General features: G+C 43.6%; 1 protein-coding gene across 7 annotated transcripts in view; it reads right to left on the bottom strand.

Annotated features, from left to right (window-relative positions):
- Nucleotides 1-1526: 1526 nt before the first annotated feature.
- Nucleotides 1527-26056, bottom strand: part of RBM47 (RNA binding motif protein 47) — a 74962-nt gene continuing 50432 nt past the window's right edge. For 5 of the 7 annotated variants that reach the window (XM_042871677.1, XM_042871670.1, XM_042871674.1 and 2 more), the window contains 4 exons: nt 8678-9837; nt 7463-7669; nt 5137-5339; nt 1527-4282 (listed from right to left, as the gene is read on the bottom strand). In XM_042871677.1, the coding sequence (XP_042727611.1) occupies nt 4028-4282; nt 5137-5339; nt 7463-7669; nt 8678-9806 (1794 nt within the window). In that variant the 5' untranslated portion in view covers nt 9807-9837 and the 3' untranslated portion in view covers nt 1527-4027. Of the gene's footprint in view, nt 4283-5136; nt 5340-7462; nt 7670-8677; nt 9838-20877; nt 20940-26056 lie in introns of those variants that run through there. The other 2 variants (XM_042871672.1, XM_042871673.1) reach the window with 2 other exon arrangements.

Below are 26056 nucleotides of genomic sequence, written 5' to 3'. Positions count from 1 at the left end.
CTCGCTGGAGCTCCTGGCATTCCTGAATCAACAAGGTCATTTTAAAAGCATGATTGCATTTCTCTGGTGTTATTTATGTTAATATCTCCAGAATGACTTGCATGTTTGAGCTTTGGATGGGTTAATCATTAATTATGATCTTACAAAGCTGAAATAAGAAACCATAAATCTAGGAAAATAATAAATTCTCTTGTGAAATGTCTGTTCAGAGAAAGTCAGAGCATGCTGTGTAGATTCATTTTAATTTAGGATAGATAAAGGGAAGAGGAAAACTTCCATGAGAGAACCAGACCCATGTGTTGGTGAGGCAGAATCAGTCCTTCATCACACTTGTAAAAAGCTGACGTCTGTGAAGTGCTTGGCTTAGCTGGATGCCCACAGGGGTGGTGAGTGGAGAGGCCAAGAAGGAACTGCAGGAAAGGCATTAGTCTTCCTGTTTGACCTGACTGTTTGCCTGACAGGTAAAGTTCTGATGTGGCTGTATCTCCTTAAAAACTGCTTTTAGCATTGTGACGATTAACCCTTTACTAAGTAAGATATGGAGACCCACTACTGGTCATTTTTAGTGGAATGCACAGACTTCCTAAACCAAACTTACAATGTTTAGACATAGCAAGCAAAATTAGGTGTCTTTCTACCCATTCCCAAGTCCTAACAAAAACAAACAAACAAAAAAAAACCCACAAGCAAAAACCACTTTCCTAGTACAAACAAACAAACAAAAAAGCAGTAGGGAAATGTCTCATTATTAGTATCTTCCAGGAAAACCAAGACATTAACATGGGATGTCTTGACCTAATTGCATTATGAGAAGTGATGCTTAAAGGCAGGAAGTTGCAGATACACTTTAGTCCTAATGAAGGATATAGAAGCTTGTGCAGTATTTGTTCTGGTCTCCTTTTTGGGATTATTCACTAGTGGTAACCTTCTTTCTGCTCTGCCTTAGGGTTTAGCTCTTCTCCCTCACACTGCCCTTGTCCCAAGGCTTGGTATGTGCACCCAACAATCTTCAGATGGGCTTACAGCAAAGAAACAAACGGGTAGTCTGTAGGACTGCTTCCAGGAAGTGCAGTCCTGTGATCTGTTCTTCATGGAAGGGCTGTGTTTGTGGGCTGAAGCATGCTGAGAGGTTAGTAATGTTGGGCTTTCTCTTAACAGAGCACCCCATTGCCAGCTCCCAGAGCTTCTGCCCAGGGTTGTCGTGGTCTTGTGCAGCAAGTGAGTGGAAAGCACAGAGAAACAGCAGCTTCAGCTCTTCCATCTGCATCCAGGCATGGATTCTAAATTGGGTTTCAGAAGAGATTTAGGCTGATCCACAACTGCTGGATAATTGAGGAGGTACCCAGTGCATGTGCTGGGGTTAGCACTGTCCTTCAGCCCATCTCTGCTCCCAAGGAGCCTGTGGGGATGCTGGCCGTGGCTCCCTGCTCCCCTCCTGCCCCGAGAACCTGCCCAGCCAGGAGGGGGCATATTGCCCACAGGGAAGCCCACCTGGCAGTAGGATGTTACAATAAATTAACAGTCTCTGTTTTTATAGAATGCTTTATTCACTATGTCCTAGAAATGTACCGTAAATGGAGCAAGAACTAAATAAATTCAGAGGCTTCTGACAATACAGAAAACAGAGATACAATAAAACACCTAAAATATCAGCTCTTTCAAGAATAAGGCACACTAGGTTTTTTTTTTTTTTATAATATATATGTATATTTCTTTGAACAGTTTGTTCTTAACCTAAAGATGTTCACATTTCAAGTTATCAGACTTACCTCAGTAGTAGTGTACATGAAATGGTTTAGAAGCAAGTGGAAAAGATGGGGGTGGGAGGCTGCGTTCCCACGTCCTGCCTGCTCCTGCCCTGGCGTGGTGGCCTAGGGGCTCACCTCTTTGGGCTCCTTTCTGTCCCCGATGCAAGCAACAGGGGCCAGTGGGGAGAGGATGGTTGGGAGAACAACCACTGCCCTTTGACACTCTTCTGGGTTGGCCATGGTTGTGATGGAGGAGCTGGAAAGGGGATAGCAGAGCCTGCAGTGCCTGGACAACATTGAGGTTGGCTGTGACCCATGGTGGCAGTTAGCACTGAGCTGTACAAAACCTTAGCTGGAACCCCCAGCACTTTTTGGGTACTCCCGCCAGGGTCTTCTGGCAAGGCTTTGTCTGCTTCACCTCCCCTCACCCTAAAAACAGGCATGGTTTTTGGGATGAGGGTTTGGGGGCTAAGGATTTTGTTTTCAGAAGCGGTGGGACAGATGGCAAAAGCCTCCAGGGTTTTGAGGGTCAGAGTCCGACTTAATGGTTAACTTCCTCACAGTGCTTTTGATAGCAGTTGGACAGGTTTAAATAGAGCTCAGCTTTGCTGAGTAAGAGCACCTAAAAACAACCGCTCCATTTTGAGGCAAGAAAAATATGCATTAAAAGGTCACTTTGCTAAGCTGGAGATGATCCGAAAGTGGTTCTGTTGTCAAAATATACTTTATATGAAACCCCTTCAGCTGGTATTTATACCACTAAAAGCAAAGCAAAATTGTTTACTCACTCCCTGCTCCACACCTCCCTTCGCTGGAGCTGTGATTGCAGAGTTGATAGACTTCATAAAATGGGTGAGATATTTCTTTAACGTTTTACCATATTCTACATTCACTGCACTACTAAATAAAAGCCTTTAAACAGGCCACAAAACACTGCAATAATATATTTACTCCTTAATATAACAAACTTTTTTTTTTAACAACATCAAAATAAACTGTGTTTGTTTTGTGGCAAACCACATACCATGTAAATTTGCAACATAAAATGACTTTTAAAAAGTATATTAAAAGGTATTTACAAGCTCTACATCTTAAAACGGCTGGGTCCAATCCTTCCCATCCCTGATGTGCACACAGAGCTCCAGATGCGGGAGCTGGAGTCGGTGTGGAAGGGAGGCCAGGAGGGACGCCAGCGTTGCTGTGTCAATTCCAGTATCACCACCACCCCCAGTACCTCGGAAATTTCTCATGGGACGTGATGAAGCTATGGGTAAGTAGCACCGCGCATCCTGCTGCCAGGAGCGGGCGTGCTCTTGCCTACAACAGCATACATTCTCAGTCACTACAGCATATACTTCAAAGAATAAAATAAAGAGCGTTTAAAAAGAGCCTGGGTTTTATACTGGATGAAGATCGAAGTTGAGACGTGTTACGCAAAATGTGAGGTGCGCGTATCTGCGCGTGCTCCGAGGCTGAACTACAGGTAGCTTCAATAAATAAAAATTCCAGTTGTTGAGGAAAACTCTGAGCCTTTCCTCTGAGCATCATAAGCCTGCTAATCACACTGCAAAGGGCTTCGCGTGAGGAGGCTTTCTTCTTTCTGTTCCTCCTACAAAGGCAATATGAATTACTTTTGACTTCAGACAGTAACAAACAGACTGTATTAATGCCAGCACAAAAACGCAGAGGTCTTGCACGTTTTTCAAATTGCACTTTCCAGTATAACATTTCTTAAATAAGATACTTGTTGTTTTTTTCTTTTCTTTAAAAAAAAAAAAAAAAAAATCTAAGGAATGTATTCTTTAAATATTGAATATATTCTTCAAAATATATTGTTTAAACTTTCCCTAGCTGCTCGGGTGTGCTTCTTAATATATAGCTGATATATTATTAAAGGCACTACAAAATAGACATCTCTGGAGTGCAGTAGTTACTAAAAATAACCTTCATACCACAAATATATTGAAAATATAACTGCTAAAAAAAAGGACCCTGTGCAACCCCTCTGTGATGCGTATAAAGGCACATAAGTGACGGGTGGCTGCATCAAAGTCGTTTAGAAATGTATGAATACAGGCATGTTAAATTTTAAAAATAGCCTAAAAAAAGTTAGTGATAACTTCAAGCGTAGAAAACATTTTGCACATGTTTTTCTGTGACATTCTTCACTTTCAGGTTCTGCGTCAGTTTACTGAGTCCTGACATTACTCTCCTGCAGCAGGCGCATTCTTCATAAATACTAAAGTGTTCCTTCAGTGTTTGTTTCTCTGCCGACAGTCTCAGTACGTCTGGTAGACGTCGTGGATGGGCACCTGGATGGTGGCAGCTGGGAAGGCCGGAGGTATGTAGCCAGCATAGCCCCCGTAGGCGGCAGCGGCGGCGGCAGCAGCGGCGGCATTCTTCTGTAGAGTGGCTATCGTTGCTGTTGCTGCAGCGGGTGCTGCGAACGGCACGTAACTTGTCCCATAAATGCTGGCAGCGGGGATCCTCTGCACGTTGGGGGCCATGGTGTACACTGGGGTTATGGGGCGGCCCTGAAATCAGTATGTCAGTATGTCAGAAATCAGTATAATTGCAGTATGTCTTGAGTTGGAGGGGACTCTATGAGGGATATCCAGTCCAACTCCTGACTCCACACTGGGCAGCCTCACAGCCAAATCACGCATAGTTCAAACAGTCCTTGAGCACAAGCAGGCCTAGTGCTAGGGTCAGGTTGGGGATTAGGAAAAGGTTCTTCACCAGAATGTGGACAGGCACTGTAACAGGCTCCCCATTGTCATGGCACCAGTCGGACTGGATACCCTTCATGTGCACCCAATCCAGACTACCCTGTGTGTCTCACTCATCTCTCTCACTCAACAGGGCACACACTGTCTATCTTCCTGTCCTTGTCTACTGCATTTACAATGAGATGTCCTCTTGGGGACTCTCCTCTTCCTACCAAATTTGGGTCCTTCATAGAGTAAAAGCAACTGTCCAAAGTGCAGATGTCTAAGACAGGTCAAATGAACAGCACTTTTGGGGTGCCTGCTCTTCTCCTGTGACACATTGAGTGGTTTGGGTTGGATTGCCAAGGAAGTTTTTCCATGTAAAGGCAGGTGTATGGCTCAGGTGCCAGACATAACCACTGGGGGAAAGTCTCAGGTTATGTGAGATGAACTTCTCTGCATGTTGGAAAGAAAGGACAAAGTAATGGGAGTAGAAATCAACCCAAGAGCTGCAGTGGGATGTGAGGATCTCAGTGGGGTCATGCTTGAGCAACAGCCCAGTACCACAGAAGCAGGCACCAAGCAAGAGCATCAGTCAGAGAGTGCTGTAGGCAGCTTTTCCCCTGCACTGGGTATGCAGAGCAGAACATATGGAATTGGGGTGTCTGCGCTGAACTCACCTGGAAGGGGGGAGGCGTTGACACAGCTGGTATTACTGCTGCGGCTGCGGCTGCTGCAGCAGCTGCTGCACTGGCTGGGTCCTGCTGGACGGCAATAGGGTTGATGATGTGCTCCACTGTGTGGATTTTGCCATCTTCCATCATCTTGGCCGGTGGTGCGGCTGGAAACATGGAGTACTGGGCACCGATTGCAGGGATGGCCACTAGGAGAGAGACCAGACAAATCAGGCTTACTAGAGAAGAGTCTCCAGAGCCTATTCTCAAAGAACACACAGCCTTACTCTTGGCTCTGCTAGATCCCACCACAATAGGCAGTCTCACAAGCTAGTTGGGGACCGGTGGCAAGTCTGCCCCCCCCTGCAGGTTGAAGAACCACAGCCAATGCTCTTGAAATGTGTGTGGTGATGGGCTTGGTGCTGTCTGCTCTTCCCCACAGTTCTCCCCTTGACATGGCTGTCCCAGGGCTAGGGCCTTGCTCTGGATTCAAGCAGCCCCTTCTGACCATCATCACTCTCTCCCTGGCCTACTGTCAAGAAGCACCTACTGTCCTGGCAAAATCTCTGTTCTAGCCGCTGATATCAAAGGACATGGGGCTGCTTCAGGAAAAAAAGGTGCTGTTTTTACTGTAGAAGTAGCAGCCAGGAAACTGGGTCAGTCTATATGCTGCCCTTTGGCCAACGGTATCAAATACCAGCTAATGTATTATTATACATTTCCCAGGCCTAAATTGGATTAATATCCTATCTTTCTGCTTCAGTATCAATCTGTTTAACATCACTAAAAAAGAAATTACTCTTACTATAATTCTCCCTTGTGCCAAAATTGGACAATCCAAAATACACAGAGCTGTTGTCTTTCAGGTAAAAGGTAAATGCTCCAATCAGGTTGTGTATCAGAGATCCTGAGTTTGTACATGGTCTTATATGGAGTTTCACTGCACTGTTTAGGGAAGAAATATGCTTTGCTGGGCATTCCCAATAATCACATTTGTAATTCTGTTGTTGCCTCATAACGTGCAGTTCAGCTTTCAGTTCTTGAGTCTTTCAGCAGGATAGTTGTTCACAAGGAAGATGGGGTAACTAATAGATCAATTTCACCTGGTCAGCTCAAACCAATTTTTTCACTGCTTTAAATAACCTGGGTAATGCCCCACTGATGCAAAGACAGAGAGCTCACATGCTCTATTCTGTAGTGTCTTCTGGCAGAAAAGCAGAATCAGGCAGCTGTGGTACTGGGGTGATGTCTCAGAAGTTTCCTAACCATTTGCAAGGAATTGAGCTTTGAGATATTTCTGAAGAGGTAGAAGTTTCCAGAGTTGATACACCTCTACTTTTCCATTCTGATAGGTGATCTTAGAGTAGTTTCCTTTTGATAACAGAGGTCAGTCTTGCACATGGCCTTTTTAACTGATCAGCTCATCTGGCTGGGAAAAAGAAGCATGGTGCTTCAGCACTCAGGGCCTATGCTGGAGCAGTGGTAGAGGGGAAGACCAGATGAAGACTTCTGAATCTGAATGTGCTGGAAATGTAGAAGCACTTAATCTTGAGAATCAGGCTTTTGTTTGGTAATCAAATGGACACCACTACATGGACATCACTGATAAATACTAGGGTAAAATCAAGTGTGTGTTTCAAGGAGAAAACTGACAACTTTTCAGTCATCCTTCAGTAATAGCTGAATTATCTTTACAAGCATGGATAATGGTAATATTTTCTGTTTGTGAGTGGGTAGTTTTCTCAGGAAGCCAGAGATCTTCCTTTGAAGATTTGGCTCTGATCTTTTAACAGCACTCCTTCTCAATGCTTCTTCTCACATTATCTCATCCCTCTGTTACGAAGGATTCATCCCTCATTAGATGACAGTTGTAATTTCCACTGGCAGTATGGAACTTGTTCTGGTAAACTACTGCAACTGTAGTATTCAATGCTGCTTAGGTGTGCAGTTAAAATTTGCTGGACCCTGGGCCTGCTTCTCATAGCCCAGCAGAGCACAGTTTGTATCTCAGCTGTGTGACTGTAAGTAGGACACCCATGCTGCTCCCCATGCTGCTGATGGTGGTGGAGGAACTGTCCTTAGCCAGGGACTTTCCTGCAGTAGGAAAGCACCTGCTCCTCTTCCCAGCCTTGTAGAGAAACAAAAACTGAACTGGGGAGAGCTCTGGAAATTTGGGTTGGGAAATTGCCCAGGGTGAAACTAGCAGTTTAGAAACTTGGAGAGAGCAGGGTTGCCACATGGGCCGGCCCTGGACCATGGTCTCAGAACTCTCCTGCCACCTCCACATTCCTCCCATCCTGCAGATGTAGCCTACCCAATTGCACATACTGACCTGCACCAGGCTTAATGGTTACTGGGTTGACAGCTGGCAATTCCAGGTTGGGTACTAGCTCGTATCCTTTTTCTTGCTGTTTTCCTTTGCCTTCGTGGTACCTGCTGTATATGCCACGGCCAGCAGAGTATCCCCCCAGGTAGGAGCCACGGGGGCCTGGGGCTCTGTTGCCGGCTGCGCCTCGCCCTCTACCTCGTATGCTGCCTGCTTATGATAACAACATAGAAAAAGATGGTGAACAACAAACAGTAGCAGCAATATGGGGAATACAAACAGACTTTGGGAAACTGGGAGGCACATGCTTAGGAATGAGACTGCTGGAGCCAGTTTGATCTGAGTGACTTTGCTTACAGAAAAAAAAGATTTTGTCTTTGGTTGCACCCAGTAAGATTACACAAGTTTTGCTCTAGACATTTCTGAGGGTAAATTAACTGCTTTTTTTGTACTGATACAACTTTTGTGTCCAATTTTTCAGGTATAATACAGACAGTAAGGAGAGAGAGGCTCCCTCAGAGGTGGTGTCTAAGCAACGGAAACAGCTTCCGCTCTCAGCTGTCCTCCACAGGAGTCTCAACCTCTCAGAAATGCAGGGATAGACCAAAGCTTTATCTGGTCTTTAACCACCTTTGTCACACCACTGAATTTATTTTTATAAATGTCTTTTTTTTTCTCTCTGTACATGTGAATATTACCCCTCTCCAACACCACGCACTTTATGACAGTATTTTGGAAATTGTGGTATTAATGTACTCTGCCTCTTGTTTGGAAATGCACAATAAATTTCAGGAAACTATAGTTCCTATAAGTACAGGATCATTATAATAACAGTAATAGCCACTAGTTTTTGTTTGTTTGTTCGTTGTTTTTTGTTTGTCTTTTTAGTGAATTAGTGAATAACGCATTTGCAGTTTATTTATAATGGTTGCAATCCAGAACTGAACGCTCAGAAAAACCAGGTCCCTCCCTTCTCCACCCCATAACTGGTCTGTTTGCTTATTCTGTCTGTGTAGTTCTGATGCTAGCCTGTATATTAGCTTTTATCTCTGCAAGATCATAAATTAAAATGAAATGGAATATAAATATGACAAAAAGACCTCTAAAAGAGTGGTTAAGAAAACAGCCAGGCACCAGCTGTCCTTTGTTTCAGACAGACCTAGGGTCACACCAGCCTTAGATCAAATCTGCCCATCGCATCCCCTGATTGTGCTTACTAACCTTTCACAAAGTAATCTCTGTTGGGCCCTATCAGGGCATTGTATGGATATCCATAATACGCTAGTGTGTATGGATCGCAAGAGTAAACATAGTTAGGTTGCTGAGTTACTTCGGGTGTTGCTGCAGCCCCTCCTTTTGCTGCTTTCTGGTAGCGAGTGTACTGCTCCTTGTCCACTGGCTTGGCCAAGGTAACCTCCAGGCACGAGCCTTCCAGTTCGACACCATTAAGATTATTCATGGCGTGGATGGCATCTTCCCTGGTTGTAAAGTGCACAAAGGCATAATCACGTATTTTTTTCACCCGCTCTACACAGCCAGGGTTAAACTGCCCAAAGACCTTTTTAATGGTGTCCTCTGTGGTCTCAATCATTAAGTTCCTCACATAGAGGATTTTAACAGTCTCCATGACGTCTTCATCCACGTCTATCTCTGGTTCTGCCCAGTCGACAGCAATCTGGTGTCCCCACAGCTGGATCCTTCCTGGCATGAGCTTCCTCCTGGCCATTGCTGCTGCTCGATGGCTCTCGTACTCCACAAAGGCAAAACCCCTGTTCTTCATCTTGTCTGCAGCGCTTGCATAGACAATGACATCCAGTACACCTTCCGTCACTTTAGCGATCTCCTCCAGGATCTCCTCTCTCTTCTTCATCTTGGGAATGCCTCCAATGAAGAGCCTGCAGTTGTCTACGCTGCAGCACACACCCAGCAGCCTGCCTGGGCGGATTTCATAGTTGTTCAGCTCCCTGACAGCCCGCTTTGCCTCATGCTTCTGTGTGTACATTACGAAGGCATAACCGCGGTTCTTCCCATCAAAGTCCATCATCAGGCGCATCTCGTAGATGCGGCCAACAGACTCGAACACGGGGACAAGCTCATCTTCATAGACATCACGGGGTATCTTGCCCACGAAGACTTCGCAGCCGCGAGGAGGGTGCAGGCCGTCCCAGCCAGGCGGTGGGCCGCCGTACTTGCGTTGCCCATTCTCCTGGATCATGCTGTATCCGGTGCGCTCCATCAGTGCCAGCAGGGCCGCCTCGTTGGGCGCACCGGCCACACCTTCAGGGACTTTCGTGGTGCTCACGTTGGTGGAATCGTTGCTCATCCTTGCAGTAGAGTCCTCAGCGGTCATGATGTCAAACTCATTCAAAGCCTGATAAAACCTGGGCGAAGGAAGAAGCAGACACTCATTACAAGCTGCTAGCTGCCACCAGAATACCAGCCTTTCTTTTTGACCTTCAGCAGTTCTGCAAGCTCATTTTCACATAGATAATAAGGCTTCAGAAAAGCAGATGAAAGAGCCATACCAGACTGCATGAGAAGCACCCATTCTGTGCCAGCCCCTGGCTCATCTATACCTCCACAAGAACAGTCAAGTAGGAGATAATAAGTACACCTTCACACCATGGAAAAATGGTTCTTATCTTCTTGTGCAAAGGACAACCTGGCAAGCTTTTGAGCTGCCTGCTGCTTGTGGTATGGTGTGTGGTGTGCTTGTCTCTTTTCTTATAAGACCAGCACTTCAGAAAAGCTGAGGAGAATCACTTCTTTATTACAGGCAGCCTGCAATTGGCTGCACAGCCCTGTAAGCCAGAAAGGGAAAAGTAAATCTCTGAAATCTCATTCTACATTTAAATCCAGGCAGGAAATGCAGAAATACAGGAGATTGAAAATGCCGACAACCGTGACTGCAGGACAATGGGATCTACCACTGAGCACAAATAAAAAATGACACTGGGACTTAGAATAGTTAATTCATGGCCTTTTAAAGCTGGGAAGGACCATCAGAACATTTAATATGAGTGACTGTATATAACATGGACCTTTACATTGTATTGTTATTGGCACACTGAGTCTTGTAACATTAATCTGAGTAAAACACATCTTCCAGAAGAACACCCAGCCTTGATTTTATGGCATCAAGGAGCTGCAGAGCCTAGCACTTCCTTTTAAGGCTTGTTTGTTAATTATTCTCTTTGACAAGAAGACAAAACAAAAATTCTCCTGAGAATTTGTCTGGCTTTTCTTCCAGCTAGCATTACATTAAACCTTTCTCTGAGTAAATAGTCTTTCAGTTCCTCTATTTTTGCTTTACGATGGTATTCAAGCTGTGTCATCAAGCTACAACTCTATCCTCTTTTTAATAAATTTTGCAGGCCAAACTCTATTTGGCCTTCACATTTAGTCCTTATTTCACTGGAATTGTGTTTGTGTCTCTTTCCACATTCTTCAGACTTTCTGCCTTTTCTCACCCTTGCTGGACATAGGGATGAAGACCACCTGCCTCTCTTCTCCCCACTCCTCTGTCTCACGAGGCCCATTTCTCCACTCTCCTCTCAAGCGAAGCATGCTGAGTTCTTTGTCATTTCTAATCCCAAGTCATTCCAGAGATATTGCTCACTGGGGTTATGTAGAACCCAGCAAGCAAGTCTTGTGTTTGTTACTCCTAAGTGCCACAATCTTGTGTTAGCCATATCTCGACTTCCTGGTAAGTAGGTCCCACCTACTGAGTGCTCCTCAGTTGGTACCTCCTTATTTCTATTTACAATTCCATCAGCCTTTGCATCATTCCCTCATTTATTTGCCACGATTTGCATTAATGACTGTTTTATTTTGACTGTCAAAGGGCACTGGCCCCTGTAGGAAACTCTGCAGGCCACCATCAGAAATAGCCACAGTTTGTGTTTGATGGCCTGTATCCTAATAAAGGATAAAGCTTCAGCCAAATTTATTTGTTCCATGTAATGGCATTATTTAGTCACAGTTCCACAAAGACTCTGATATATACTCTTAATGACAACAATTTTATCATTTGTGTTGCATTGGTTACCATGCATGCATGCTGAAACTGCATTTGGGATTAGGAAACCATACGTCTCTGAGCCTTGGTCTGTGGCAGGGTCTGATCCTGCTGGTGTGTTTGGGCCATGGGTGTTGCACACTGGTGCTCCTGGTGTGGAACAGTCATTCTATTTTCAAGAATATGGAGAGCAAAGAGGGAGGTAGAGAAGCTGGAGGGGCACCGATAGTGACAGTCATGTCCAGGCAGTATTTTTCCTTCAGAAATCACAATTTCTTTGAAGCCAGGCCTTTCACAGACATGCATCAGATTTGATAGAATCTCGCTTTTAAATGTAATTTATAAAAACGATTCTCTTTTTAACGTGTCAGAGCCAGCCATTTTGGTTTTACTTCTGGGAATTATTTCACATCATTAGTAGAAATTAAAGCAGAGAAAAACATCTTCTTTTTTCACTTGACAAGTTGTTCCTAAAGATCTGCTTTTACCTTTCCCTGAGTAAAATCAAAGCTTGGTAAGCAGGCATTTTACCAGGGAATAATCATTACCTTCACATGGGCCACCCACTGGCAAGTGAATTACTTATTATCTCAGGGGTAGGTAAGTTTAAAAATGAATCATTACTGTCAGTTTTAGGTCAACTTACAAAACAAAAGTCTCTGTATCCTGTTGTGGGTTTGGCTCAGAAGTGGGGCTGAAGTCTAGAAAGCTACAGACACGCAATGGGAGGGTGGAGAAGGCGGAGATAGAGCAAAGCCTCCCTGATCCAACAGAACCAGCTGCTGGGATTGGGTTGGGGCTGCCCGTGGTGTCGAGGAACTAGCTTGTCCTACAGCACTTTGCATGTCCCCCAGCACCAGCAAGATGATCTCTAATCATAGAATCATAGAATATCCTGAGTTGAAAGGGTCCCATAGGGATCATGGAGCCCAATTCCTGAACTCTAATATCAGAATCTGTACCTGAAAGTGCTGCTAAATGCTGATGGCCACCTCAGCTGCAGACATTATCTTACTGAACAACTTACTGTGAACATAAAATCCATTTTACACTTATTAAGGCCCTTCAAGCCCTGCTTGATGTACATAAATACGCATGTAACACTGTCACTGTCACTGCCACCTGACACTGCCAACACCTTCACGGGGTTCAGAGATCACCTGTTTTGAGGAGGAAAAGTGCAGGAGGGACAAAGTGCTCCCTTCTCCTCTTACTGCCTCCTGTGCTGCCAGCACTACCTTGCCTGCTCACGCTGAAAAGTAGTCACTCTCAACAAAACAGTTTGCAAAATGACCTCTTTCCGAAGCGTTCAGCACTATTGATGCATGATTTTAGTCTGCAGTTAAGTGCTCATGGAAACTTGCTACCGTGTGCTGTGGGTGTACCTGATGTAGGTACACCGGTGTGGGTAAATGCAGAGGGATTCCTGTGCATCCATGAAGTGTGGCTGGTGCTAAGAGCAGAGTCAGTGGTTTAAGCGATGTTAAAATGTGATGTCATGTGAAATATGAGAGCTTGGTTTCTAGCCTATGAAGAAGAAATTACACCTGATCTCCATGACAAAGATTCATAAAGCAGAAAGACAAACCAAAAGTATTAATTTATAATGAGAAAGATTGCATTTTGGAGATGACCAATTTTTAAATGACCTATTACCCAGACTGAAACAAAGCTGGCTTCTTTTTTTCTCAGAAAAAGGTAAAGCCTGCTGGATTTTTCAAAGTCCAGTTAGGTGTCCACTGACTTCTGCAGCATATTGAGAGTCTTGAGCCCTTCTGGCTCAGCTTTGTGTGCAGGAATTCTCCTTCACTTGCAGGTGAACTCTCAGATGTACATGTTTCATTGAAACCAGTCAGATTTCACTTCCTTCTGCTTATGAAACTCTGCTACCAGTAAGCTGTGTGCAAATAGTTCTTGACCTAAACATTAATTCCTTTCTTTTTATTTATTTATTTTTATCAGAGCTGAGAATATTAAATGGAAAACCTACTACACCAGCAGTGTCTGAGCTAAAGCATACTATGAGTACCAAGCACCTCTTTCATTAAATGGGAACACCATGCTTTGAGTAACAACAGCGTGGGGCCAAGTGCTGCCAGAACAGGGGTAGCTCAGGACTGCAGTGAGAAGGCAATGCCCCACGACTTGCAGAGGAGCTGGTCACTGACGCAAGAGGAAGCAGAAAGTCTCTCTTCCTCTGTGCCTGCTGGGAGCAAGAGCTGTTCCCTCCCTGCTGTTGTTTTTTTTCTCTTTCTTGTGGCTAAGGAGGTTTGGCCTTTTTGTCTCTGGGGTGGCCTGTGATGCTGAAAGCGTTGAGGCTGAAGAAACCCACCTGCATTTTAAGACATATCTCTGGGTCTGCAGATGCAAGGGATGACAATGAGTCTATCTTCTACATCTGGTACCCAGGATGCAGGCAAAAAAATGCTAGTTATATACTGAGAGTTCATTAAGACATAAAAAGGGAAATAACTGCATGATACAAAGCAAAGTAATCCCACTGTTTTCCTAGAAGGCTTCACTGGTCAGACTTCATCACTTAAGAAAAGGCAGTCCCTGTAACACCTTATCCCTGAATTCACACAGCACTCAGCATCACCCCAGGCAGCCACTTGCACTTCTGTTCAGCCACCTATGATGAAACAGACTTTTACACACACAGAGACACAACTGGTGTCTTCGTGGCTGCAACTGCCGCAAATTCCTCCTTTTTCCTATGAAAGGCTTTGTGTCTGCATTAACTCACCCATACAGTTTTGCTTTTTGCCTTCTACTGGCCACAGAGCCATCAGCAGTCACAGGGCATGGGAACAGGTGCTGGCACCACAGCAGGAAGGAGCACACAGGGACACCTGTGGAATCCAAGCATCTTTGGCATTTGCTTCATGTTGAGCCTAGGTAGTGCGTGAAGCATCCCACCCAGAGCTTTCCTCAAAAACAGGGGACACTTGTGCCTCACCTGCAGCTGGTGGGGTGCCTGGGTCATTCAGGCACCAGACCGACCCCTCCCCAGGGAAAGCCTTGACTTCTCTGCCAGCTGTCACTGTGATGGCCCTTTTGGGTGCTTGACTGTGCAAATTCCTGCTGAAAATACAGAATGTGCCCTCATGGACACGTCAGCCTGCTTACTTCTGGAGCTGCTGCAGCTTCGCATTGTGTGCTGCAGCCTCTGCTGCTGTGGAGGGAAGGTCAGCCATCAGCGTTTTAACTAAATACACCATGTTGACAGAGTGAAATATCAGCTACTGTTTCAAATGTGACCTTCCTACTTTTTTACATTGCAGTAATAAGGGCAAATAGAAATCCTGCTGCTGACTTGCAGCAGCAGCTCTGGACTCCCTGCAGCAGTTAAATCTCTGTATTTTCTAAAGTTGACTCTTCTCATGGCAAGTTCACATACAATTGCAGAGTCACAGAATATTTGGGTTCAAAGGAACCTTTAAGCCCACCCAGTTCCAGCTCCCTGCCGTGGGTAGGGCTGCTGCCCACTAGATCAGACTAGCCCAGGGCCCCATGGAACCTGCCCTTGAAGACTCCAGGGATTGTTACATTCATTTTGTGTATACAATGTCACAGGGCTCCTTCCCACACTAGTGGTGAAACAAAGTCCTATCTTTTGTAGGAACCCGCCTCATCATAGCCTCTGGCTCTGTTTTGCCTGCTGCTTGCTGCAGTCAGATGCTAATCCTCACCATGGTTGTCCATGGTGGACAAGAGCTGGGCTCCCCACCTGCTATCACTCACAAAAATGCAAAAGTCTGAAGTTGAGACCCATGTTGCATTGGTGCAAGAGGGAGCAGGTCATTTAGGTCTGGCTTTCTGGTCAGAGACCTTTTCTTATCTGTTCTTACAGAAAGGGGAAGGTCTCTAGGGAAAATGTCTTTGTTCAGCAGAAGGATGGATGATGTCTTTGCACATTTAACAAAGAAGAAACACTTGAGGCCAACAGACTGTGATGGCTATCTGCAACGTGTCAGACACATTGCTTTACCTGCAACTGAGCAGGGTGAAAAAGTTGCCCCAGGCTCAAATGCCCAACAAAAGTTTTGAAGAGGTGACTTTTCCCACTCTGGGTCATTCAGGCAGATGTCTGAGGAGAAAGTGGCTAACACAGTGAGCAGCTTGGGAGAGTAAACTTGCAGATCAGACCTGTGTAGTTATCAGTAAGGACATGGTGGCTGTGTGAGCAATCTAGGACTAAAGGAGAGCTTTGTGGGTCCCTGTAGAGACAAAGGAACCAGGAGAGTAACAGAAGTGGCTGATACCTCTTAGCCAAGTCAGATCTTTTCACCCATCTCTCTTTAAGCCAGACTGACATGTACAGAAGTAAGGCCAGGGAGTATTAGAGTACAGTCACTAAGACAAATACTAGAGACTTGGTGGCTGTATTAGGAAGAGTCAATCTGAAGAGAAGAGCTGCTTAATACATTTTGAGGACTTCTCATCTGTGGACAAGAGGTAATGACCTTAAGTTGCACCAGGGGAAGTTCAGGTTGCATGTTAGGAAACATTTATTCCCAGAAAGAACGGTAAGGCATTGGAACTGGCTTCCCAGGGAGGTGGTGGAGTCATCATCCATGGAGGTGTTAAAGAAACACATAGATGTGGCACTGAGGGATACTGGGCATGGTGGGGATGGGCTGATAGTTAGACTAGATGATCTTTGTGGTCTTTTCCAGCTTTAATGATTCTATGAGTCTGTGATACACCTGAATAAAGTTTTCCAGGACAGAAGAAATGTCTGACCTATTAATCCTGAAACTAGCAGCTGAAATTCCCACTTCTGCTAATGATGACATCAGGGATCTTGACCAGCAGGAGTCCTGTCACACATTTCAGGCTTACACTATGAATTTATTCCAACCAGTTTGTCTTTTCCTGGTATGGACTAGGTCAGTGTTATGGGCTCGAGGACTCATTTTCAGCTTGTGCCTCCTGCAGAGAAAGGATCTGTACACAATTCTCAGTTGCTTACATTTGTCCTATGTGGCGCAAGCATGTTAACAGTGGTTAGTTTAATTCCAAATATGCTAAAAACTGTTGATTGAATTTTTTGATTGACAGTTCCAGTTTTTTATTGAGTCTTCCAAAAAGAAGCACAATCAGCATCTAGCACTACTTCGTCGATATCAGCTGTAGGACTAATGGCTTCTATGAATATATTTGTAAGACACTGAGGAGTACTGCTGCAATCCCTGCCTTAAAAGTCTTGCAGGGACAGATTACGTCCCCCAGGCACCAATGAAATCAGCGCATTTAGTTAAAAAATGATAGTAAAGTTCCTCTAAATCTATTCTTTAATTACTTTCACCTACTTATAAGGAAAACATCTGAAATTATTCGGAAAGATAACAAGCTGGAATTTCCCTGGTTAAAACTTTAGTTCTAGTCAGGGAGTTTGAATTTGCCTCAATTTACAGAGTCAGTCACTGGCTACAACTTCAGACTAGGATTCCAAGGTTAAGCTTCTCGTTTTCATCACTATCATTAAGAGTAATAGCTCTGACAGACCTTATTCTCTTAGCCATATTATATCACTTCTTGTAGTTAAATTAATCTTGTGTCACAGCAATTTTATACCGAAAAAGAAATGCAACTGAAATTATGATTCCCCTACATAATAAGTTTGTATTGTGCCAACTTCTTGTTTATTCAGTTACCAATCCTTTTAAGACATATTTAATTTGGAGTGTGATCCTACAAAGCCTGTCAGAATTTCCACTAGTATTATCCATCAGCACTATCAATGCACAAGAGTGATCATTCACAAGGATGGAGGCTCCTCAACCATCTGACCTCCTGGTCTAGAAGCCACAGAAAGACTATTAAAGCAAATCTAAATTTTAAAAAATGATAACCCAATTAATAAAGCCAGAAAAGGTTCCTGAGTCTGGAGCTCAGCCTGTGACGTTGATGAAAAAGTTACTGGTATCTGCCAAAGCACTACCAACACCTACAGCATCTCAGCTACACATTTATTATTTCTCTGTTTCTGCAATGTACATTCTGTTAATGGAGAGTGTGTTTCTTGAGTGTTTTAACCTACCCCAGTGTGACAGCAGCCATCTCAACTTAAACCACTTCTGAAGAAAGTTGGAGTAAGTGAAACCCAGTCTCTTCTCTCGTTGTATAATGCACTTTGCTGCAAGCCATTCAGAACTTTGTCCCAACAAGTTGTGTAACCTTTGTGTCGTACAGTTTGTCCCAGCCCTATCTTTTACCCAGTCCAACTCAAAATAATTATACAACTCTTAGTATTTCAATAGAGCCATTACTGACTGTGCCTGCAGATACTATCCTACAATATTGAAGCCATGTGTTGAAGAAGGCCGAGAAGATGAGAGATGAGTCATATAATCACTCTTATCAGCTTTCCAAATCAGGAAACACAACTCTTCCCTTCTCCACAGATTCACATATTTCAATTTAGTCCACAAAGTCTATTACCACAGTCAGACAGGAAAGTGTATGACATATAAATAAAGTGCAACGTAATCACTTTGTGTGTAACAAGTATTTCCTACTGTAGATGAGCTGGAATGAATGGAGAACTTCTTCCAAAGTCAGTTTATCACAAATGCAGTTGAACAGTGTTCTCTACAGAGAATCTGGTACAGAAAAGTGTGTCACCAACAATCTGCTTTAGAGCGCATACTTCCCAGGAGAGGAAGAAGTGTCTCAGCTAGGGTGACCATGAGCTTGCAAGCTTTTGCCATAAAAAAGACTTTAGAAGGGATCTTTGGCAGTTGAAAAGCAAAAACAAAAGTAGAAACATCTATTAAGTGCTATACAGGAAAGATAAGACATTAATCTATTCCACTTCTTATTTCTAAGAAAAAAAAAAAAGAAACACTATATAGAATCATAGAATATTCTGAGTTGTAAGAGACACATATGGCTCCAATTCCTATTTATACATATATGTAAGAGGGCTACCTAGTTCAATGACTGTGAGTGTCTGTGAAATGCTTTGCTGAACTCTGGATGTAGAGATAGGCTGGTAACTAGAATGTAGAATACTGTGCCTGAATACGGCATGTGGATTGTTTACACAAAAACTACTTACTATGTCAGTGTTAGAACAATAGTGTAAGAAATTTCAGTTTTAACTAATATTTCGTATTTCATGCTGTTGTTACTTTGAACTTCTCACAGTTTTGTGTTTACCACTTGAATGCAGAGACAACACGTTCACTGCTGGGTGCCCAGCCTGCTGCTCTGATTTCGGCTGCGATTTAAGGGAAAACTGATAGTGGCCCAACTTGTGTTCCCTCTCCCCCAGGTTACAGAAATTAAAATCAGCATGGAGAGAACCACAGAGTGGGATGTGAATGTTTGCAGCTGAAAGCACATTAAACTCAAAGCATTTGGCTTAGTCAGAGACTGCATGGCTTTTTCCTTGTGCACTGACATTTGACCCCTTTTTATAACGTGCACCTTGCACCACTGAAACTCAGTTAGTTATTTATTAAACTCAGGTACCAATGGCTGGCTTGTACATATCACGCTTTTAACTGCCTGGCGTTGCCTGTGGATGGAGGAGAGGGGGGATGGAAGGTAATCGTCTCTGCTGTGAAATTCTGTCATATCGGCAGAACGAAGCTGCAAAGTGCAGCAATTTGTACCTGACCTCTGATCTAAGAGATCTGTACAAACCTTTGAACCTTGGGTTGAAATTGAGAAACAAGGTTTACAAGTACAAGGAAGAGATTTCCAGTACTCGTTACCCATGCTCAGGGTTAATATTATAAATTAAAAAAAAATATTTAACGAAGGTAGGGACTCTCTCAGGAGGCACTGCTTCTGGGCTGAGTTAATTCAAGACAATTTAAGTCCATTGAAATTGCAGCTCGGTTGGAAATACCCATCATTCGGAAATGATGGTTTTGTGCATTTCGAGACAGAAATGGTATTTGAGACAGGTGCCATTTGAGATTCACCTTTTGCTGACCTTAACTGGGATTTTTTTTTCTTCAGACTGAAGAAAGAAGACAAGCAATATTTGTTTCAATGCAATTTCTTCAACAAAGAATTGAACCAAAAATACAGAATTGAAGAGAAATTATTAAAAAGACTCGCAAAAAGCCTCCTGCTTTGTTAACTATTTGTTTTTATCCATCACATTAACTAATTCAGTTATACAGTGCAAAGCTAAATGAGAAACCCATGGAAAAACAATCAAACCAACAACGATACAACAAATTTTTTGTAGATGCAGTCCTGCAGTCCTTTCTAGGTGAACAAAAATATATGCGTTCTGCAGGCAGTTAGATTAACGGTGTTCACTCCATTTAATTAAAAGCTCTCTCAGCTCGTTCAGACACCTGGCAAGGCCTTAGGATCAACACCACCAGCCGGCACCAGCATGGGCCACCAGTTCACAATGGAAACTGACACAAGTGAAGTTTTCCTGCAACACCCCTCTGAGCACCCGCTGCCATCCATGGCAAGGTCAGGTGTGTGACACTCATGGAATGCTTTGCACATGGCTCCAGAGCCACCCAACTCAGGACAGGACGCCGTGATACACAGCTGCTGTGTCCGGTCCTTGTGGCAAGGAACAATTCGAATGTTATGTTAAGATGTAGCACAGCTGAATCTTATATGTTTTCCTCTTTTGCTTTTTTAGAGTCAACTGTTTGGTTTTTTTTTTTCTTTCAGGTTTCAAGTTCAAACTCTACTGTTGCTATCAGCATTGTCTTCAATAAAGCAATAAATGAACAAATAAATATATAAAGGTGAACAGATTAACATCACATGTCCTATGTCATAGAACCTTTAAACATTTTACAGGCTGCTTAGTGAAAAGGTGAACAGAATAATACCAAACTTCATTCTCTTAACATGTTACCAAGTAGTCACTGTGCTGGAGTTACATACATTGATTTGTATGAATAATGCTTGCATATAAGTATCTTGCTTATTTCTAACCATCTTCAAGCTGTAAGCTCCAAATTCTCTGCCTAAAGCTGTAATCCACTCTTAAAGCTCCATTTTGGTGTCTTTCTCTCATACAAGAGCCAAACACACTATCAGTCAACACAGAAAGAAGATGGCAGAGACAATCCCATTGAAAATAAAGCACAAAACAGCTGTAAATGGCTATCTAACACTTCATTAAAAGTAATAGAACATCTCTGAAATCTGAATTTATTTTCTATCTTCTGTCTAAAACATTGGCATTTTGGTTTTCAATTTTCTGATATTTGCCATGCCAGCTGCCACACAAATTCTGGTAGGTATTCATAACAGCTCATAGTTCTAGCTTAGAAGTTTTTGCTTCCTTCTCATACAGCTCTTAAAGCCCCTATAAATGCAGAAAAAACCCCAATCCAACACCCTGGCACTGACAAATGCCCACTCCCAAACAGCCACAAAACCAGAGGCAGACAGAAAACCTTACCACCCTGGTCCCACGATCCAAGTGCAACGGGCTGACGGCTTGAGCCTTCACCAAAGCAGCCCTTCTTCCTAATGGCACGAGCTGTGAGACCTGCTCATGGGGATTATGCATCGCTTTATTGGTCAGTCAGTCTTAGCCATTTAAATTCCTTGGGAGTCATTTGTTAAGGGCTCTCGGGCTGAGGCCGAGTGGGTGGGACAGAAGGGAACAGAGATGTGAGCGCTGCCAGACACCGAGAGCTCTTAGTGGCAGCTTGAAAGTTAATTGCAAAAAGTACGAAGCTAATGAGTTTTGAGAGGGCTGGGCCAAACCTTAAGGAAGAATGGACAAGAGAAACTTTGATGTTGTTGCAGATGGGGGCTGGGGGAGAGATTTGAGCAGAAAGATTTCATTCAAAATTCAAAACTTGGAGAAAAGGGAGTGAAACATGTACAAACAACTCCTTCCTAGCACAAGGCGTTGTGCAAATATCTTGAGTTACAACAGATAAGATAAGAAAAGGGCATATTTTGTTTGACGGCACAAAGTTTTCAGCAAAATCTTTCTCTTCATACGTGTCTGGCAAAATTGTTTTCAGGCTGCATGGAGTCCATTTGCATTCAGTCACAAGAAAAGTGGTCTGTGGCTCGTGGGGCGAGAGCCGTGTGCTGAATACCTGGAGCGCAGCACTTCAGCTGCAAACACGGAACTCAAATGTGTTTGCTTGGAAGAAAAAAGCCTGGTGCAGAAGTGAAGGCAAAGGGGTGGTAAAACATGATTCATGACAGCAGGAATGGTCTGTACATAACAACGGGACATTAGGCCCCAGAAGCACTTAGGCAAAGCAAACAACACACCTTCTTGAGCGGTCAAGAGGAGAAACCAAACTGAAACATGCCGTGGATGATGGATCCGGCAGGCTGGCAAGCAGCAAGCAGAACTGCCAGTGGGAGGAGAGGGCGCAGGGCATAGCTGGGAGCTGCCTGAGCCTGGGGAAGACAGAAAGCAAGCGGCGTGTCGCAGGAGCATGACGGCAGCTTACTGCCCTGGCCCAGACTGGCTCCACAAAGGGCCACGTGGGCTGTGCCATGACCTTGGAGCGATGGCTCAGAAAGGAAGGGTATTGCAAGGAGGAGCGGGAGCCATTTCTCTCAAGGCTTCAAGGGATCCCAAAGTGCAAAGTTCCCTAAGAGGCTACACATGGTTTATTTTTGAGTGGCTTCACTCAAGATCTAGAGCTTGGCCCGATTGCTGGGATAGTTTTGTATAGTGGGATAGTTTGAAGATTCCATGAATTCTTCTTAAAAAGAGCATAATTACAGTGCATCCATGTTTAATCATGCTTGTATCAAGCCAAAAATCAAAAGCTGCCCGGCTAAAAAATTTATATATACGTGCACACATGCACATGCATACAGTCCTATATTCCTACCCTACCTATCGGTAATTTTAAGCTTGCAGTTTGGTTGTTCTTTAGCTGGTGTTCCTGCGTTCTGTCTTTCCTATGTACAAAAATCAAAGCTCATTCCAAAGCTCTAGCCAAGCAGCTTGCAGCCAGCAGAACCAGGACACCCCAGTGAGAAAAGAGAAGTGTTTGAACCTCCCAGGGACAGACTGGTGGATTCTGTGGAGAAAGTGCTGTCAGATGGTATCAGTTGGTCCTTTGCAATTATTTGTCCTTATCTTCTGAGTGTCTTAGTCTGGACTCACCAAACTTAGAAACTTCCTAATACTACACATTGACAGGCTGGTCAAGACAGAAGAGGGATAGAGGAGTCAAAAAATATAGAGAGAACAGCTAAAAAATTTAGAAGGTCCCATGCAGGAGAGAGAAATTCAGAGGACAACAAAGACTGGCAGAAGAAGCATCGCTGTGATGGTTGCTGGGAGCAAACCCAAATGGCAATTGCTAGCAGTCTGCTCTAACTGTTAGACTTGTTTATCCACAGCACTGCAGCCACAGTGTGTTAGGCACTGTACAAACACACCTGCAGCCTGGATCCTGGTCCCAGAATGCCTACAGCCCCAGTGTACTACATGGATTTTTTATCTTCAGAATTCCTCTCTGCAAACGTAACTCATCCGTCATGAGATGCTCTGCAGGCAGGGAAGCTGCCTCATGAAAATTCAGTGGTTTGCCCATGACTGTAGAAATAATCAGTCTCAAATCTGAGGATAAAATCCAGGAGATTATGCCAAAATCTGTCCCGTGCTTCAGTCTCATAAATGTATGCGGGGATGCTGGCATTTAGCTGGTATAAACTCACAGAACTCCCTTCAAACACATTATCTTTTTAAAGTCACTGTTCTTCCCTTGACTTCACATTTTTCTGTTGGAAAACAAGCTGATCTTAATTTTTAACTAGAAGCATTACAAAGTGAATCCTATCACTTGAATGCACAGAGAAGCGTGATAAGTGGACTGAGAACACACTTCTGCTAGCAGAGTGTTGGGCTAAAATGCAGTACGTTCACTTTTAGAAGGCTCTTCAACATACCATGTGAATCAGGAATGTGTAGGGAGGTGGCTCAAGCTCTTGGCTTTCCTTTTACACTTTCACTTTTAGCTCTACCTTGTTGTTCATTTCCAAGATCTGTCCCCACTATCATTTAAAGTAGTGAAAATCAGCAGATAAGAGGTATTCTCAATGGCAGAAACTGAAAATAAATTATTTTGTCTTGCAAGTTGTTTTTAGTGGGAACCTAAGAAATTTGGGCAGAATTGTGCAAGTTTTTATCTGTGTACCCACCAGCCTTCCTTGCATTATGAGCCCCTTGGCTTCATACACACCATAATAGTGATTATATGACTTTCCATATGCCTCTTTATGACGCTGGCATCATGAGAGGGATACATCTAAGCCAGAGTGGAAAAGGGTTAACAGCACAGGCATCCCAGTGGAATGGAGGATAGATTTTGTATGTGCACGCATGCTCCGCTCCTCATACAGCACAACTGAGCTGCTGTAGGAATAGAAGCATATCTCGCCTTCTAATTTACAGCTTGACTCAATGACAGTGTCACCCTCCAATACAGTACTACCATAAATATGCAATTGTTTCCACTTTTTTTATGATTGACAGCTAAGCAGGGGTAAAATCTCATGTGAATGAAAACAGAACAGAGAATTGTCCATACCATCTGGTTCATGCTTTCTTTCCAAAATATTTTCTATTTTCTATTACTCTTTCCTGCATGGGATTATATGTGAAAAGCTTTTCCAAAAATAATTGTTCTGAACGTTGTGAAAGAAAAAACTGGATACTTGAAAAAAATCTGAGATACACTGGAATGTGCTGATGAGGATCAAATGAGGTCTAGTCCCTGATGCAATAAAAGGTCTTCAAGGAGACTGTGGGTTTTCCCTCACCTGTCCTTTCTAGGAACAGATACATACACTTGCTTCTGCTAATTGGATGTGTTCCACAGGATGAAAAGCCCTACTAGAGTACTGGTAGTGCTTTTCTGGGATTTTTACAAAGATCCAACCCCAGTGCTTTTGGAGACTGATCACAGGCTCGTCATTTTGTTGGAGAGGGTCTTCAATGGGGTGAGAGCTATTGTTTTTGATAAGCATGGTAAGAAACAGGCTCTCAGGAAGGATTTCAGGTTGGCAGCATGGCATCCTGTGATGATGCAGATGTGAGAACATGAAAGGAGTAGAAACGGTAAGGAGTAAGCAGAGGGTTTAATTTTATGGTCACATTTGATCTTCAGAGACTACTTAGAAACTGCAGTGGAACGAAAAGGGAATGTGCCAGTTAAAACATTTCACCAAAAGGACACATAAATTTATGAGCAACCCACGAAGTCTCTGAGAAGTCTTTACAATTTATCAGTATATTCACATATATGCTCTAGGTCAGCCACTATACAGCCACAAAAAATAGAATAATAGAGTCATAGACTGGCTTAGGTTGAAGGTAACATTAAAGGTTATCTAGTTCCTACCCCTGCCATGGGCAGGGTTGCCAACCACTAGATCACAGGACCTCATAACATTAACGCTAGCGGCCTCTTTTCCCTTTTCTCCCCTTTTCTTTCTTTTCCTTGTCTTTTTAACAAAACCTTTTTGTGTTTGGTCTAACAGGTTCCCTCGGGTTTGCAGAACAATTTTATTGCCTATTTGAATGTTTAATGACACAACGGCACTTTATTGAAATGAGTAACGTTATTTTGCTCTCATTCTTATGCAATGAGATTGTGCAAACACACTTCTCCATTTCCTGACTTAAAAACCAAAAACTGGTAAGATTGTTGAGAATATTGAGAATATGCAGCCCCAAATAGGTACCAAAACATTTTTCTCTTTTTTTTTTTTAATGAATGGATCATATGCAACACTCAAACACATGTATTATATGTCTCAAAACAGATTTACTACAACATCTCAAGAGGTTTTCAGAGGTGCTCAGGCACCCGCTTGGGACAACGCTCAGAGACAACAGTTGTCCAGGTTCTCTAAGACTGAAACTGTCTCAATGTGTAACCCACGTCAGTTCTTTGGCCTTTATCTTGTCACTGGGGTCTTGGAAAATGCCCTTGTACAGGCAGACTCCCCTCTTGTCTGCCAGCCCTGGCCACTTCCTACGTCTCCACTGGAGAGGACAATGTCACAGCCTGGGAGGTGGAGTCCCACCAGTAAAATTGGCTCTGATTTTAACCAGAAGCTTTTCCCAGATAAAAACTAGAGTCCTTTGAGGTGCTTTTAAATGCACTGTCATTCCACATAAGCCTGCCAGATTCCTGGAGAGCAGCAGTTACAAATCCTGCTGCTGCTAGGACAAGCTGCTATGTGGTCACTGAGGTCAGCTGAGCTGATGATGTAGGAGGTGGGATTCTCTCTGAGACCTGCCAAGGAGAGGCTTGTGGAGTTGTGCAGGTGGCCACAACAGGATTTCCCCTTTTGTGTTTTAATCTCAAGTATCTCTGGTTCATGGGCAGCCAGAGTTGCCCTGATAACCTGAATTGTTGCTATACAAAGTTTGTGTTTCATTTTAGCAAACACTTCAGTTGTCACTCTGCAAGGAATGTCAGTACAGAGGAACTCCCTGGTGGATTCCCCATGTAAGATTCTGTGCTTTTGTTAAAGCCTGAAGGTGGGTTTTAAGTTCTGAAATTTAAGCAGATAGATACTGAATAAGCCCACTGGTTGTTATTGCTTTCAATTAGGACATTAAAAAGAGAGAGAGAGAGAGA

Source organism: Lagopus leucura, unplaced genomic scaffold (genome assembly GCF_019238085.1).
Source record: "Lagopus leucura isolate 7727_CA_CO unplaced genomic scaffold, USGS_WTPT01 Super-Scaffold_100004, whole genome shotgun sequence".
Taxonomy (NCBI): Eukaryota; Metazoa; Chordata; class Aves; order Galliformes; family Phasianidae; genus Lagopus; species Lagopus leucura.
Note: the sequence above shows the minus strand (reverse complement) of the source record. Positions and strands in the feature narration are given on the sequence as shown.